A 16,411-nucleotide genomic window follows, 5' to 3' on the forward strand; every position below is an offset into this window, starting at 1 on the left:
GGGGGGAAGTACTAAATGAGTTTAATTTTTTTTTTTCCTTTTTAAGCCTGTTTTATTTTGATGTTCAATATAATTTTGTGCATAGTCACTGGGTTGTGTCCTGTTAAAATTTCACGCCTGTGTTTGGGCCGTTCAGGACTAATGCTGCAAGTAGAGGCTAGCAGAGAAACTGCCTGCAGCACGAAGAGCAGCGTTGGCTTACCACGGCCGGGGAGATGAGCCATCGACTTCCAAAGACTCTCTGAAAACAACGTACAGACATTTGCTTTTAAATTAAAAAAGCAGCAGAATGTGTTTAAAAATTGAATGTGAAGTTGTCAGAACGATGTTTTGGGGTTGAATAAGCTTCTCTTTAAAACTATGACAGGCACAAATGCAGGTTTTTTAACTGAGTATTTATGTTCCGCATCAGTTTCCCTTAACACAATAGTTCGTGACAGACTGGAGCCCAATTCCAGTTTGATGCACAGGGCGACTTCCACATTGCTAGATGTCGATGACCTCAGGACTCAGCAAGAAACAGGGCAACAGACATTCAGGGAAGCTATCAAGCTGGTGAAGTTTTTTATTAAATGTAGAGCGTTATATTTTAGAAGTGAGAAAACAGATGGCACCAAAATCAGCTGCGATGTAACCAGACACAATTCCCATTCCGCAGGGATGCTCTATCTACTTACAGCAAAGCTGAATTTGCAAAACAAAGTTACTATTGTGGCAATAAAGCTCTCACGCCACGCTGAGCTTGCACAAAGACAGGCTGCCAGCCGGCATTTACTTGGTGTCATCGGGAGAAGCGTAGAAGAACGAGCAAGCGCGCAGCAGGTGGCAGCTCCTCCTGCCTGGCTGCCCCGGCGAGGGAAGCAGGCTCGGGCCCTGCTGCATCCCCGTGCAAGAGAGACTGGGGCACAGGCTTGGAAACGCATTCTGCTTCTTCGGCCATCATATTTTGCAGCGTTGCCATGAGGTACACGCTCACTTCCAGCGGGCAGCGCCCCCCCGAGCCCCGGTCAGGTGAGGGGTGCAGTCTTCCCTACAGATACGGCTGTACACGCCTCCATCCCAAACCTGATCCTTGCTCCCACAGGCAACGCGCCGTCCTGCTGGCACTGCCCGAGATGGCCATCAGCGCAGAGAGGGGGGTCTCACCAGGAGCGTTTCTCTGCTGGCAGGAGGCATTTCTCGTCTCCTCGGGGTCACGCTTTAGCGGAGAGCCTGCGGGCGGCACTCCCTCGCGTCCTGGGCTGGTGCTTCTGCTGCTGCCTTGCTGTGCCCGTCTCTCCCGAGCTTGTCGCGGCAGGTGTTGCGTGGCTACAGAAATGCTCGGATCCCGCTGGCGGTGGCCGGTACCTTCCGCTGGCCCCCTCAGACGCGGGAGGAACGATGCCGGTACCTGCTCTGTAACAGAGATTGTCCCACGAGTTCCTCGAGTGGCACGGTCAGGCAGCGGGGGCTCCTCGGGATGCGGCCGTGGTGCAGACACGGATGAGCACTCTCTCCACGCCCGAACCCGAATGTCCAGCGTATTCCTTCCATGTGAATACGGAAGTCAAAGGCCAGGCTCTCTGCCCCCCCCGCCCCGTGCAGGAGGCTGCATTCACAAGAAAGCAAAAATAAGTGAACAAAGGGGCTGCAGGAGCCCCGGTCAGCGAGGGCACGGCAGCCTGACCTGACAGACGCGGGTGTTTAAACCACCCTGTTTTTACTGAGTCGAGGTTTGACGTCCGCTCTCCGGTAACTAAAAGAGGTGGAAAGGAAGCCCCAAATGGAAAATTACCGCTGAATAAACTGTGTTTAGTCAATACTACCTGTAACGCTATCAAGAGGTACTCATAAGCTAGGCACTGAGGTGAAGGTGGGGGAGTAGCCCGAAAGCCACTGCCGGCCAAAAGCTGCCAAGCTCGACCACGTGCAAAATCGCTGCTTTTCCGGGTCCTGCGGGTCCCCCTCACGGGAGGGAGTGAGACCCCTGCCCAGCGCATCCAAACAGGTGGGAAACGCTCGCTTTTGAGCAGACCCTCATCTGGTGAAGATCTCAGCCCTGCCCAGCTCTACTGCAGGAGAACTTTCCCGGCAAGTCTCCCTCTCCTCAGCCCACGCTGGGCTCTTCCGCTGAGGGGAAAGCCTGCCCCGTGCTAACGCTGCCCGACCCAGCCAGGAGGCCAAGACAAAACCCTTTCTCTGCAGTCAGGATAAACCTGGCAAACAAGACAAATTTTAGATGGAGCTGAACCCAAGTGATTCTCCAAGAGCAGTTTTACTTAAGCTTGAAGTAATTTTAGTTGGCAGCCCACTTACGTAGCTTGATACTAAAATTCTTCTCAACTGTATTTTTATCTATTTCTGAAGAATACCAAGTAGCACAGCATACACAGCGGAGCAATAGATGAAAAAATCGCAGATCACATCTCAAAATCGTAGTCAAAATCTTTTTGCTTTTATTCTATGTAATGCTTAATATCTGGGAAAATACAATAAATAATTTTTCAGTTTAGAACAATTAGATGTTATGCTTAATAATAAAATGTTCAAAGAGGATGTAAAAATAAATTAATATCTTACTATTTAACTTCAATGACAAAGCAGGTCTCAGTTTCAGACAACCGAGAAATTTTCAGCCATGAAAGACAAATGAACGTGTTCTGCCCTTCCGTAAACACGCGGCTATCATTGAAACCAATGGAAGATATATATATATACACACACACACACACACGTATGTACATATGTGCCTGCATCAGATGGCAGAATTTGGCCTAGATCTTACAAAACGGTAGTTGACATTCATGTGTGTTTATTTTTTTAACAAGTAGAACTGCAGAACGTTCCTCTATCATACATTTTCCACATCCTGCAACTGCAACTTATATGAAAACATTAGCATATAAAAAGTCATCACTGTACAACCACTTTTTTGTTTTAAAAGTCAGTGTCAAAACCATAAAAACAGCTAATTCATTAAAACCAGATAGATCGTTTAAGTGCTGAGGTTTGTGTTAGCTTTCTTCTGTTTTAAGCACAGGAGTCTATTAAAACATAAAAGGCAGAAGTGGCTCAGAAAATGACGAACTCTCTAACAACATCCTTGTAGCTTTACTAACACTTATCTGACACTATAGTTAACTGGAGAACAACGTAAACACCATGAGGTACAGATACCGACGGACAGTCCTCACAACTGTGCAAACCGTGGGCCTCCTCCTGCAAACACCACTGGCCCCAGAGCTTCTCCCAGGGCCGGCCCCACCGAGTCCGACTGCAACGCCCCGCAGCAGCCCCTGCCGCTGCCGTTTGCAGGAAGGGGTCCCGTCACCCCCACGTCATGCACCGAATACATTTAAAGTGCCTCAGATTTCAAACTGATGCAAATCTACATTTCATTCCTTCAGACTTGGAAAGGTGAAACAGCTTCTGGAAAGTCTTATATAAATACTCCTTTAAAACTATTAGAGGTTTCCTATTTCAAGGTAAATCTAATAAAATATTGAACCGCTTTTAAATTAGGCAAATGGTGTTTGCTCTGCTTTTTGTAAAAAAGCCACTATATTCCTTTGCTGTAAGGTACTCTATACGTCTCCAGTCACTCGCCCCTTTATTTTACAGACAGGAAGAGGCAGAGCTATCACCATTTTGTTGGTGCAATCACCTGTGGAGTTCTGAAACAGCCCTATGGATTTTTTGTGATGACGCTGAATCTGAAGTTCATCCCTTTTCACAAGTCCTTTCCCCAGTTCATTTTATTCTGCTTCTTCGCTCTTCTCAGAACCACCTCCAGCTGAACTATCTGCCTCATACTTTTTATCAAGAGCATCTTCAAAGGATTTCCCGCTGCAGTCATAGGTTTTACTTGTAGATGCCGTATGCGTTCGAATGCGAGCTCCTGGCTGGTATAACTGCATGGCTGGGCGGTCCTAGAAGGAAGGAGATGCGGTTAACGCTCTGAGAAACCCGTGTGGGACACACACGTGGGATTTTAAAGTGATGAATGTTTGTGAAGAAAGTAGATTTTGTGTTAAATCACTGTACATTTCGTAAGACCCAGGAAAAAAATGGAGTGTAATGAAAATTGACTATTTAACATCTGTCTTGTTTACAACACTATTCTTGGGAGCCAAGCATTCTGAATAAATGAAGAAAGCTGTAAAAATTAAAGATCCTATGATACATTTGATGTAAACAAGGAGAAATACTGCAGAGAATTGTCGAACACATTGTAATAGGTAAAACTCTGAAATACGTCGCTACCTTCGCTAACATCAACTGGGAAGAACGATAGCCTGTGCACTTGCAACTCTGCAGATAAATGACAAATATTAAATATAACCATAAAAAAGTAAGACAAACCAGGGAACAGTTTAGCAGGCAACAGCTAGAAAACTGTCCTCAGCTGAACTTGACCAACTGATATGCGTGCACTGCTACTACAAGTCATGAATCATTACCACGATTTAAACATGGAACGCACATGTTCATAATACACCTCAAAATAAAATTGCAGTTATTGCTCTGCTTCATCATGCCCTCCATACCGAGTGTGAGAGCAGGGGAATTCACCCGCTGATAATAAACAACGTAAGTACAACCGGAACGTGCGCAGGCTTTGTGAGTGACTCAATCATACACATGCTGATTTCATCACTGGCAAATGGAAGAAGGAGCCAGCTTACAAGGAAAAGACCCCTCAAACGTGCAAATGGTGATGTTCCATAGCTCCTGAGAGCACTTTTTATTCTTGAAATCTCAATAAAAAACCATACTGCTTAGAAACTCTGCTTAAGAAGTCTCTTCCTAGTAAGAGTATTTTACTCTCACAAATGCCAGTTTTTAATGTTATCAAGCAACCCATTCACCAAAGCCTGAGCTTTTCGACCAAAGCCTTGTGTTAAGTTTAGCAAACAAAATCAAACAGCCTATTTTAAGACAGTGGCAGAGCACTGAAATTTTCCTACATCAAACTACATTAATTTTCAATTGCCTTCATAATTTGAAGTCACTCTGGTCTTGTGTTCTTTCATTCTTTTTTCTTATTCCCAATATGCATTTTCCCTTTTTCTTTCTTTTTCCTTCACCTTTGTCTTCTTTGCTCCACTTTTCTCTCTCTCTCTTCAGACCAGATATCAAGATTCACTACTGGGCCATACAACTAGATCATTCTAGTTAGTGCTTTGTAGCGTGGTATGAAAATGCGCAACGTACATCCTTCTACATCACAAACAGCTGCATAAAACTAGATCCTCTGACAAGCGGCGCCCGTTGGAAAGTTTATGATAAAGGGTCCAAACAATTTTTCGTATCACAGACTCTGGTACCTCGCAGTTTGCATGAAAGCTAGCACAACTGTTACTTACACCAGAAATTTCCCATTTTCTAATTAATTCTTACAAACTTCAGAAAGAAGCTCAATCTCTGCCTAAAAACTTGTGTTAGCATTGTTAATTCTACAGGTGAGTTGGAAAACTCAGGCCCTAACTCTTCATAAATACTGTATCACTTACGTGATAAATACTGTAAGGAAAAAAAGTCACCAGGCTGCAAAAAACACTTTACTGATATTGCTTATTTTGTTTAGGGAACAAATCTAGCACCTGAAGCGTGGACTGATCCAGAGACTCAGCAAGCTACCAGACGTGCGACGGGAAGAAATAAAGCAGAGGCGGCTTCTTAAGCCTTGACAAAAGGTCCCCAAGACCCACCATCCAGTTCCGAGGTTGCAGATACTTCACCAGATTTCAAGAGTAGCATGGCGAGCATGAAGAAAACTGCTTTTCCCACCTTCCTGCTTCTGAACTAGCCATTTTTCTGACTGTTCTACAGCCTGAGCCACTGGTGTAGGTAGGAAGTGGCTAACGTGCATACGCAGACAAACCTCACCTATACTGCCCAGCTGACCTTTGCATAAACAAAAAGCGGGGCACGCCAGGCCTTCTGTGTTTGCGCAAGGTGACTTAGTCGACACGCAGAGCGAGCCCACCTGGGCTTGCTCCATGCACACTCCACACAGACTCACTCTGCACGTGACCCGTATGCTCCTCCTCAGCCTTAGCCCACATCACCGATCAGTCACTTGGTTCGAAAGTAGAGTTCCACGTGCAGAACACATTTCTACACAAAATAGTGTTTCGGTCACCTTTTGTGGAAAATCTAGGATCACAAGGGAGAGAGGATGAGGGTGGCAAGGAAAGCCACCTCCTGAAAAGACCCTGGCACATCCATGAAATCAGACAGTCTGAGAAAAATTATGCCCGTGTCTCCGGGAGACAAATAAGGGACGGCTCTTCTACACACCCTGCCACAGGCCCCGCTTGCACTGGTTTTGCACCTGCCCTTTCTCTGACAACGACCACGAGGATAACTTCTCCTAACCAAAGGACAGCCTTCTCGTACTGGCGGGTATACCATACTGAAGAATTAGCACGGTCACACCCTCTAAATACAATGGTCTCTGAATTAGCTATTTATTTAAGTCCTTATATTTCCCCTACTGAGCAATGCCTGGCCAATCCGTAACATAATTTTATGAGCTGGGTAATGGAAGTACATTTTTAAAAGACTAGTATGGCACAGTTCTTGAATTTCACTACAGGTCAGAAGTACAACAATTTTTAATACACGCATAAAATACGAGGCTTCCAAGAATAGCGTTCTAAAAATGCTAGGGTTGAAAGGAAGGCAGAAAGTCTTCTATATATTGTAAACATGAACGAGCAGAGACCTGTGACCTTAACTTATTTTAACTGCTGTTGTCCTCTGATACCAATAAAAAGAAGTCTGGGTTTTACTGAAAATGAAATAAAGAATTGCTTTTTTTGAAAAAGCATCTTTATGCTGAGTTTGCAAAAGTGAAACCTGTGATCTTGAAGCATATTTAACTAATGAAAGATTATCCTAAATGAATAAAAGAACCTTATTTCTTATGCGCTCCTTTTTGGATGCCATGTCATCACACTTGTCCTCTTTACCCAGTTTGTCTACTGCCTCCACAGTGAAGCTGTAGTTGTAGTTCCCTTTCTTTCCTCTGTCTTGGTTGTATCCTTTCCCCCACTTCAGCTCTTCTTCATTCCTTCTCACAAACTTGTCAAACTCATAGTAAGCTCTATGCTTTCTGCCATCATCCAATCGATACCTTTGTCTTTCAGGTTCTTTTTCTCGAAATCTTCTCTCCAAATCTCTTTGCTCTTTGTCACTATCATTTTGTGACCTACGAGTATGTATAAAAAGAAAGAAAATCCAAGCAATTAACAGTAAAAAGAAAGCTGCTGAAGGATACAATACAAAGCCTTCCTTTGACTTCAACGGTATTCAAATCAATTGTGCGGCAAGGCTGTTTTCTTCTCATTAAAAAGGGGTTATGTGCAATTTTGCTGAATGTCTCATCCATGTATGTCTGGCCCTTGACTATGCATTCAGTTCAAAATAGCAGACAAAGCTTTGCAAGCAAAATCTGACTTTTGTGCAACTCTGTGGAAGGCCCGTTCTTCAACTTTTATCCCTCTTTGCAATCCCATAAATAGCTCCCCAATACTCTTCACATAAACACATGCTGCGTGATTAGCTCTTGTGGCCCGTTCTTGAGGCGACTCGTGTATAGGAGTAGTCCCTTGAACGGGAACATTCAGGGCCCGAAGGAATTGCGCAGGTATCCTGTACCAATTTGTAAAGTTTTATGACTCTATTTAACAAAAATTATTCACTGACATTGCAACTTGCAGAAGGCATTTGTGAAAACAAATACTTGTGTTCCAGGCTTTTGTTTATTATGTCTCCAAGTAATTTAGCCTACCTTTGCATATTCTATTTAGGCGAAAGATCACTACCTTACCACAACACAATACTTAATTTCTGCTATGCTGCAACAGGTTTATATCATAAAGACTATTAGTTTGCAACATTTTGCTGCCTGTCTGATACAATTCTCAGCTCTCTTATTCGCTTCATTGTTCCTGTTCAGCAAGCGGGTGCTTCTCTCATACAGCCAAACTGCAAATAATGAAGAAAGATTACAGAATAGATTGAACTTTAAAAGGAGCAAATACAGGCAGTTTCTTTTTATATATTACATATGTATAAATACTTAAAATTGAAACAGGAAAGTTGCTTTTGACAGTCTGCTCACATTTTGGGAATCAGCAGACAGAATCAGAGGATGGAGATTTTCTAATGGTGTAGCGATCAAATAGTGATATGCTTCTCATTTAGAATGGTTTAATATCAATAAAAGTGTATCTTTCTATATAATTTTTTTTTTTTTAAATAACAGAACTGTGAAAATTGTCAGTCTCTGCCATGAACTTGGGCACTGGCGGGGCTGCCAAGACAGGGGCCCCATCTCAGGAAGAGCTGGAGGTCAGCAACAAAACCTGAATGACAGGTAAGTTATTCAGCATTTCACAAGACTGTGCTTGTGTCAGCATAACACATTCACCAAGTGGAAGCAACGTCCCAGCTGTCACAGATACCTGAATCAATCACAATTACAGAGATACTGTACCTGTAGCACAGATAGATATATATAAAACACTATGTTAGCTCTCAAGGGGTATGTGGCTAGAAGCTGTCTTGTTTCGTGTTTAATTTGCTATTCTAGGCACTAATTCAAGTCCTAGCAAGGCTCAGAGCATGACCTTCCAAAAAGCCAGAAAGACGCATCTCGACTTGTTGCCGTAGCATTGCCCGGTACCTGTCTCTTCCCCTGCTTATTACTGTGGGTGAGGAAGGAATGGATGTGCCTGGAGGTCGGCAGGTGACAGGGATACAAACTCCAGCTCAAGAGTGGTTAAAGTAGCTTTCTAAACTTCAGTCACAGCGAACAGGCAGGCAAGAGCAGAAATGGCGGGGTAAGCAATTACAAAGTACAGGTAGAAGAGAAAGTTACACAGCTAGAGAAAGAGAAAGCAGAAGTGAATGGAAGTAAAGGCAATGGAAGCGTACTTCTGTTTGGTATAGTTTCAAATCCGTATGTGACCACGTACACTCATCCACCTACTGAGGTTTGAGTTTGTGGTAGAAAGCTATTGCTACTGAGCCTTTAAACATGGTTTCGAACAGGCAATTCAGTCTCCTGCATGTAGAGTTGGAACTTACAGTTTATTACTGATTTCTGAGTCAGTGACAAAGTAGTTACAACTTTAATTCTGAAGCTGAAATAGCTCATAGCTCGCTACTTAATCACACCCACTAATAATCATGATGAAGCAAGCACTTGGAAAGACAAGGTAACACTTACTGTACCTGCACAGCCAAAAGGATTCTGTTTTACACCTGGAAAATCTACATTAATGAATTAACTTATTAAACTTACAGGACTAATAGTAAAAATGTTATATGGCACCACCAAAAGCTTAATACATAAAAAGCCTTATTAGCAAACAAGTGACTTGCCCCTGCAAGTGTTTCTGTTGACCCTGTGCTGAATATTTTCAATTTCCGTTAGAGAATAGGAAATGGAAGTTGTCAGCATCTTTCAGGACATACTCAACATAGTGAAACACTGGGCCCATGTTTGAAGTCCTTAGTCAGAGACAAAAAAAGATGAATAATGCATGTAGGATATTATTAGTGAACCATTTCTCCAATTAGCAAATCCAGTGGTTTTATTTTCCAGTGTTCAAAGTTTCTTTATTTTTCTATTTGCCATTAGGAGAACATTTACAGCTCCTGCATACTTTTCATAAAAATCAAGAACCTAAGTGGACAAAGGTAAAATTTAAACTACTCAGAACAGGCAGGTAGCCTGCAAGGCTCCTAGAGCACAATCCCAAACTTCCTCTAATACTGTGTATATAATTGTGCTGGTTGTGGCTGGGATAGACCTAATTTTCTTCATAGTAGCTAGTATGGGGCTGTGTTTTGGATTTGTGCTGGAAACAGTGTTGATAACACAGGGATGTTTTCGTTACTGCTGAGCAGGGCTTACACAGAGTCAAGGCCTCTTCTGCTCCTCACCACACCCCACCAGCGAGTGGGCTGGGGGTGCACAAGGAGTTGGGAGGGGACACAGCCGGGACAGCTGACCCCAGCTGACCAAAGGGATATTCCATGCCATATGATGTCATGCTCAGCATATAAACAAGGGGGAAAGCTGGCCGGGGGGCCGCTGCTCAGGGACAGGCTGGGCATCGGTTGGTGGGTGGTGAGCAATTGTTTTCATTTGCATCACTTGCCTTTCTTGGGTTTTATTTCTCTTTGTTATTTTCCTTTTCATTACAATTTATTATTGTTGTTGTTTTTGTTGTTATTATTTTATTTCAATCATTAAACTGTTCTTATCTCAACCCACAAGTTTTCTCACTTTTACTCTTCCAATTCCCTCCCCCATCCCACCATGGGGGAGTGACTGAGCGGCTGGGTGGTGCCTAGTTGCCGGCTGGGGTTAAACCACGACAATAAGACCTTAGGTAAATTATTTAAATGCTCAAGCTTGTCCTTATGTACAAGTTGCACATACACATGACATCTCAGATTCAGCTCTTTCATTTTGCAAAGTACTTTTGAGAGCTTGGCTGAAAAACTCTACTGAAGAATAAAGTATTCTTTACCTCAGCAGCATATCATTCTTAGTTGTGTATCTTACATATCTTATGGGTGAATCCTGCCTGCGATGGGACACGTGCCAAAAGACAAGAGAGAGAACCAGCTGCTGAAAACATCTGTAAGACATTTCCAGGCTACAGTAGTTACAGAACTGGGCTATACTTCTTGTTCCTACTATTACATATGCAACACAAAAGGCAGTGGGGGACAGAGACAGCCTTCTGCATGTATCTATCATAAGGCTGTCATTCACACCTTAACTACGTTGTCCCATTTATTAAACACATTTATCTGTTTATTCCAGCAAAAATGAAGAAAGTGTGATGGAAGAGTAAGGTATCTGAGGCAATTTAGTCTTTGACATCAGTAATGGAAAGAGGGCCTTACCTGAGCTCTTGATGGGGAGCAGGTGAAATAACAATGAAACTCTGAGTGACTTTTCACGCAGAAATCCTTCCAATCTGGGATTTCAAAACATTTCCCAAATAACAAATTGCATCCACTAATACTGCCATCAGGTCAGTAAGCTGTTACTAAACACCTTTTACAAAAAGGACAGTGAGAGATTTGTTCAACGCAGAATTAAATCAGTTCCTTGCTGACAAAACACCCAGCCAACGCACCACTTACATCATCTTTAAGCCTTCAAATGAAAACATTTAGGATCTAATTTGGAGCCTAAAAGATAAATATTACTTACTTTTCCTTAAGTTCTTTTAGTGAACCCTCCAATGATTTGGATTTTATACTCCCAGATCCAGGTGATTTATCCCATTTGCTTTCTTCAGTGTCAGCTTCTTCACCTTTTTCTTTGTGCTTTTCATTGGCCAGCTCATCTCCTTTTTCAGGCTTCTTAAGAAGCTAAGAAATATTTGTTTATATTATGATGTAAAATTATTTTCCTCCGTTGTAACAGACATTTTAACAATGTATTGAATATATCAAAAACCTATTAAGATTGAAGATATTTAAATGCTAGGAATATATTTTACAAAGTATAAAATTTAAAAAGTTACTTAAAGAAGGCAGTTTACTTTTGCTAAGGAGTGACAATCATTAACAGGCATTCAACCGCACACTTTTAAATATGCTGAGAATACTGGAGAAAGCACTTACTTACTCTTCTCTCCTAAGTTTTATATATAAAGATATTATTATGGTCTACGATTTCTTAGAAATCATGTAACAGAGCTCAATGTTATTGCCAATAAAATAAAAAGCAGAACCTCTGAGACAAAAGGAGCAAGACTAGTACTTCACTCCATGAAATATTATATATAAAATGTGTTATACATGAACTACTTGGGACAGACTGGCATATAGAAGTAGGTGCTTAGTATAAATACACCCTGACAGAAAAACAGAAAGAGGAAAAAATTACGACGTTAGCAGAAAAGATCACACTGCGTTTTCACCTTGGAGATTAAGACTTCCAATAAGTCTGTTCCTTTCACAACAAATAACCTACACAGGGCCTGAGCAGTGTCTAGCATTACAGGAATAATCTTTATAGATGGACCAACTGTCTCAAACTATTTCTCTAACATTTGAAGAATAAGCAGAACATCTCATCAGTCTTTTCATTCCACCAGTTTTCCTGAAATGAGCACAGGTTATTCTTCTCCAATATTTAAAACTATAATGTCTCCTCAGGTAATATCTTCCTTTTCTCTAGGAAACAGAACTAGCTTTCAAGGACACGTTGCCACAGATAGGTCATAAATACTGGGGTCTTTTGGACAACCAGGTTTGGGTAATACATTTTAAAGGATAACTCCCTTTTCTTCCAAAGTTCTAGTATGCTTTTCTTTATGCTTAAATATGAAAAATCTGTAATTCGGCTTCAGAACTGACTATTTTTTACATCCAGGTGAAGGCAACTGTTGTCCAGGAAGAAAAGGAAGAGGAAAGAAGTACACAGCTCTGTGGCTTCTCCCTACCACAAGATCTGGAGTGAGTCTGTGTGCCCTTGCGTTACGCTACAGACTTATACCAATTTTCCTCTTCAAAACAGCCTTTAAAACCTTTCCAACACCACAAAATTTAGTTCAGATGAATAGTTTTTAACTATGTTACCTATACATCTATCTTACACGAGTAAGGTTTTAAATGCCCAGACATAATAGCACAAAATAAACCTGCCTAAGTGAGGTCATTAAAAGCACATCTATTCAGATTGTTATAAGGCAGTGCAGCCTGAAATTAGCAAGACCTTGTTGTAACTTGGTTAAAGCATACTATTAAAATAAATCAGTTCTGAGCATAAACACAAAAAAATCGCAGCACGTATGGCTAGATGAAGATTTACATGACAGAAAGTGTTAAAGCCATATTTGCAATAATCTTCCAACATGTTAGCACAGAACAATTTGGTTCTGTCAGGTTGTGTCGGCATAGAATGTGGCAGTGTTGTATGAAGATATCCGAGTTACCTGCCATAACTGCATCAGCACATCATTGTACCTAAGGTAATTAGTCACAGTTTTCAGCAGCACTACTTAGTCAAAGCCCTACATTACTTCCCTTTCCAGTCAAAACGGGCCTGGTATCTCCACACTGTACTGTAGTACACTGCATAAACAGCGTGAGATACCAAAGGAGCTTCTGGATAACTTCAACAGAAAAACAGGGGTTTTTTTCATTAAGGTACCTTGATCCTTATTTCTTTTTCAGAAATCTTCCTTTGCTTCTCCACTTCTTTTCTTTTACGTCTTTCTTCTTCTCTGCGCTTCCTTTTCTCTTCCTCCCGCAGACGCTTCTTCTCCAATTCTCTTCGCCTTCGTTCTTCTCTTTTCTCTTCTCGTATTCTCTGAAGAGTTCAAAATGATTAATTGTAAATTGTCCAACGGAAAACCATGTGAAACATAAATGTTGAACTTCAGGCAAAAGTCTGAACGTACCTGCTTTTCTAATTTTCTATTTTTAATATATTCCAAAAGGGGTGTTGTTCTTCTAGCTAAAACACAAAAAATTTGTGATATAGTGTTCAACTCCTAAAAGATGTACTCATTTCTTTACTTCAGTACTAACCCCTTTTTTTCTACCTTTATCTGCAAGGGAGCTAAATAATTAATAAACCTATTTATTTTATATATTTTTGAAGGCATTCCCATCATTCCATTTTAGAAACACTCTGTTGGTTTTTTGCTGTTAGGGTTAGAAGCAACAGAGCTACGTTGCATGATTATTTAATGTTTAATTAAAAGTTGTATCTTTTCAGCTCAGAGAATGGCTTTTTTCTCTTGCTCATCGAACAGTTATTTACCAAAAAGGAAAGAAATCTGTTCAGCATCTATTCCTACATTTTAATTTTGTACATCAAAACCTAGCTATATTGCTGTTCATATACAGCCCACATTACTGTAAACTCACACAGCACCTTTCAATCCCAGATTTCAAAGTACATAATGAAGGAAACATTTTCATTCTCGTATAACATTTCCATTTAACTACTATTTAGCATTCACCTCTCCATGGGAAAACGGGATGAGTAGGAGACAAGTGGTTTGTCCCAGGTTACACAGCAAAGTATCAGCAGATTCAATAAAACTCTGACTTCCCAAATAACAAATAAAATGCCTCATCTACTGGATCACACAGGCATTCTTATGTTACAGAGCTGTCTCCACACTCCAAAATCTAGCCTAAGCCACCCGCCTGAACCATCCCCAAATTCTACAAAAACTTGGAGAACATAATCAAATTCTGTATCATGTACAGCATTCATGACTGTCAGTATTGAATTCAAACTTGAATTCACGTACTTAGAGCTGTGAGTAGTTACAACAAATTTTGTCAGTCTTAGATGTCCCAGGAGTTGGGATGGAGTTGCAGAAAATGTCTACTACTAGAAATTGCTCTAGTTAGGACTCTTCCTCAAGCCAGAAGAAAATTTCACTATTAGAACGCATAACAGGATTTGGAAGAAAAAAAAGAAAAAAAAAGGAAGAAATACAAGAAGTTTTCATCAAATTTGAAATGGCATAGCCAAAATCTAGACACAATTCATATCCCAAGAACATTTGAATGTTTTTGTCTTGGAAGTGCGAATATCCTGGGGGCAATCCATTCATTAATGATAAAACCTTGTTAGGCAGTTATGAATGGGAACGCTTAATAGGATTCAGTATTTATTTTTAGCAAATATCACTGGTCAAAAGCAATAACCAAAAAAGACTGTTGACTTGAGATCTTCCTCCCTCTATCCCTAGATTCTCCATGTTACCCCACACCCTCCCACCTGCCCGTATTTTTTGACAAATTTTAGGTCCCCAGCACCCTCCCTACTCTCTCAGATCTGCAGCTCTGCCTCTCTATCCTGCTCCCGTAAGTTCCCCTGTCTGAGCAGCGTCTGCCTCTGGGCACTTTTACATGCTGAAAGTGATCACAAATTGTAACTGGAGGGTCTAGGGAAAGGATAAGCTGCACTGGGAGTCTAGAACTTGACCCTAGTCATGACTAAGGCTATGATGCAAGAGGTTTCATCAGAAATTATAACTTGAAGTTCAAGGGAGAGAGGCAATGTGATGAGTACTATCAAAAGAGGAGGGCAAAAAAAAATGTTTATCAAACCTCAATCTTACCCATCTTATTTATGGGCCTTACTGCAAATAAAATCTAAGAGGTTTTTCTTAAAATCTTTAAGAAATTTTAAAGGAAAATACATTACAAAATGAAGACCTGTGTCAGCAATAACTTTTATATTTTATCTTGCTCTCTACAAACAAGCCAGAAGAATGAGCTTACCTTCATCTTGTTACAGAGAAAATCTGTTTTATATCTCTCTGTCACATTGAAACTGATGAGCTAACGCATCTGACGTGATGCATAAAACATGTTGGTTTGCAGTAACACTACCTGGAGAAATGCTGAGAGCGTGAGGCCCAATTCTGCCAACAAAGTCCTGGGCACGTCTTTCATTGACTTCAGTAGGAGTAACACCTTTGAAACTGGACATGCAACTAAACCCTTACATAATTTTGCTCTAAATATGCTATCCACTGAAGTAATCTTTGTTTTTATATTGATAGCAATGGTCACAGTTTTGAATAGCAGAACAAATAAAGCAACTAATTTGATTTCCTGTGATTTAACAGAAACAGAACATTAAAACTCCTAATGTAAAGCTGCCTTCAGCCAATATTGGTACTCAGAAATCTGAAACTCTGAAGACTAATCATTTTCATTGATAGAATTTTTTTAAGTTAATAAATCTTTCTTGAAATTGTAAACTTTTTGTAAATTGTAATCTTCTTAGAAAATTTTGACTGCTTTTGCTCTGCTGTCAAGTACTAGGGAAGACTTGGGGTAAATAAAAATTGTTGGGGATCCCTATAGAGAAAAGCAACAAACAAGTTTTAATGATAACAGAATTATCTAAATGTCCATACTTCTAGCATTTTCACTTCCTCTAAATTAAGTTCCAGATCTCTCCAGTCAACTATTAATTTATGCATATGAATAATAATGCCACTACAGAAATGCTTGTCACAAACACGGACAAACAGACAAACATCAGGAACAAGTGATAGGACGAGAGGAAACGGCCTCAAGTTGCACCAGGGGAGGTTTAGATTGGCTATGAGGAAAAATTTCTTCCCTGAAAGGGTTGTCAAGCATTGGAACAGGCTGCCCAGGGAAGTGGTTGAGTCACCATCCCTGGAGGTATTTAAAAGATGTGTAGACGTGGTGCTTAGGGACATGGTTTAGCGGTGGACTTGGCAGTGTTAGGTTTACGGTTGGACTTGATGATCTTAAAGGTCTTTTCCAACCTAAATGATTCTATGATTCTACGATTCTATTCTATGATTCTAATCAAAAGAGGTGGCTACTTTCACACTGTAAAAAAATAATAGCAAAAGTCAATTTTTTTTTCCTACTTAAT

The 16,411-nt window shown here is 41.0% G+C and overlaps 1 protein-coding gene across 2 annotated transcripts in view; it reads right to left on the minus strand.

Annotated features, from left to right (window-relative positions):
* Positions 1-2,415: 2,415 nt before the first annotated feature.
* UPF3A (UPF3 regulator of nonsense transcripts homolog A (yeast)) overlaps positions 2,416-16,411 on the minus strand; it is a 26,682-nt gene continuing 12,686 nt past the window's right edge. Inside the window, exons 5-9 of one of the 2 annotated variants that reach the window (XM_009326263.1) lie at positions 13,428-13,483; positions 13,178-13,336; positions 11,228-11,388; positions 7,121-7,195; positions 2,416-3,908 (exon numbers count right to left, since the gene is read on the minus strand). In XM_009326263.1, the coding sequence (XP_009324538.1) occupies positions 3,710-3,908; positions 7,121-7,195; positions 11,228-11,388; positions 13,178-13,336; positions 13,428-13,483 (650 nt within the window). In that variant the 3' untranslated portion in view covers positions 2,416-3,709. Of the gene's footprint in view, positions 3,909-6,956; positions 7,196-11,227; positions 11,389-13,177; positions 13,337-13,427; positions 13,484-16,411 lie in introns of both variants that reach the window. The other variant, XM_009326262.1, reaches the window with a different exon arrangement.

The sequence above is a fragment of the Pygoscelis adeliae genome, unplaced genomic scaffold (genome assembly GCF_000699105.1).
Source record: "Pygoscelis adeliae isolate BGI_AS28 unplaced genomic scaffold, ASM69910v1 Scaffold156, whole genome shotgun sequence".
In the NCBI taxonomy this organism is placed as follows: Eukaryota; Metazoa; Chordata; class Aves; order Sphenisciformes; family Spheniscidae; genus Pygoscelis; species Pygoscelis adeliae.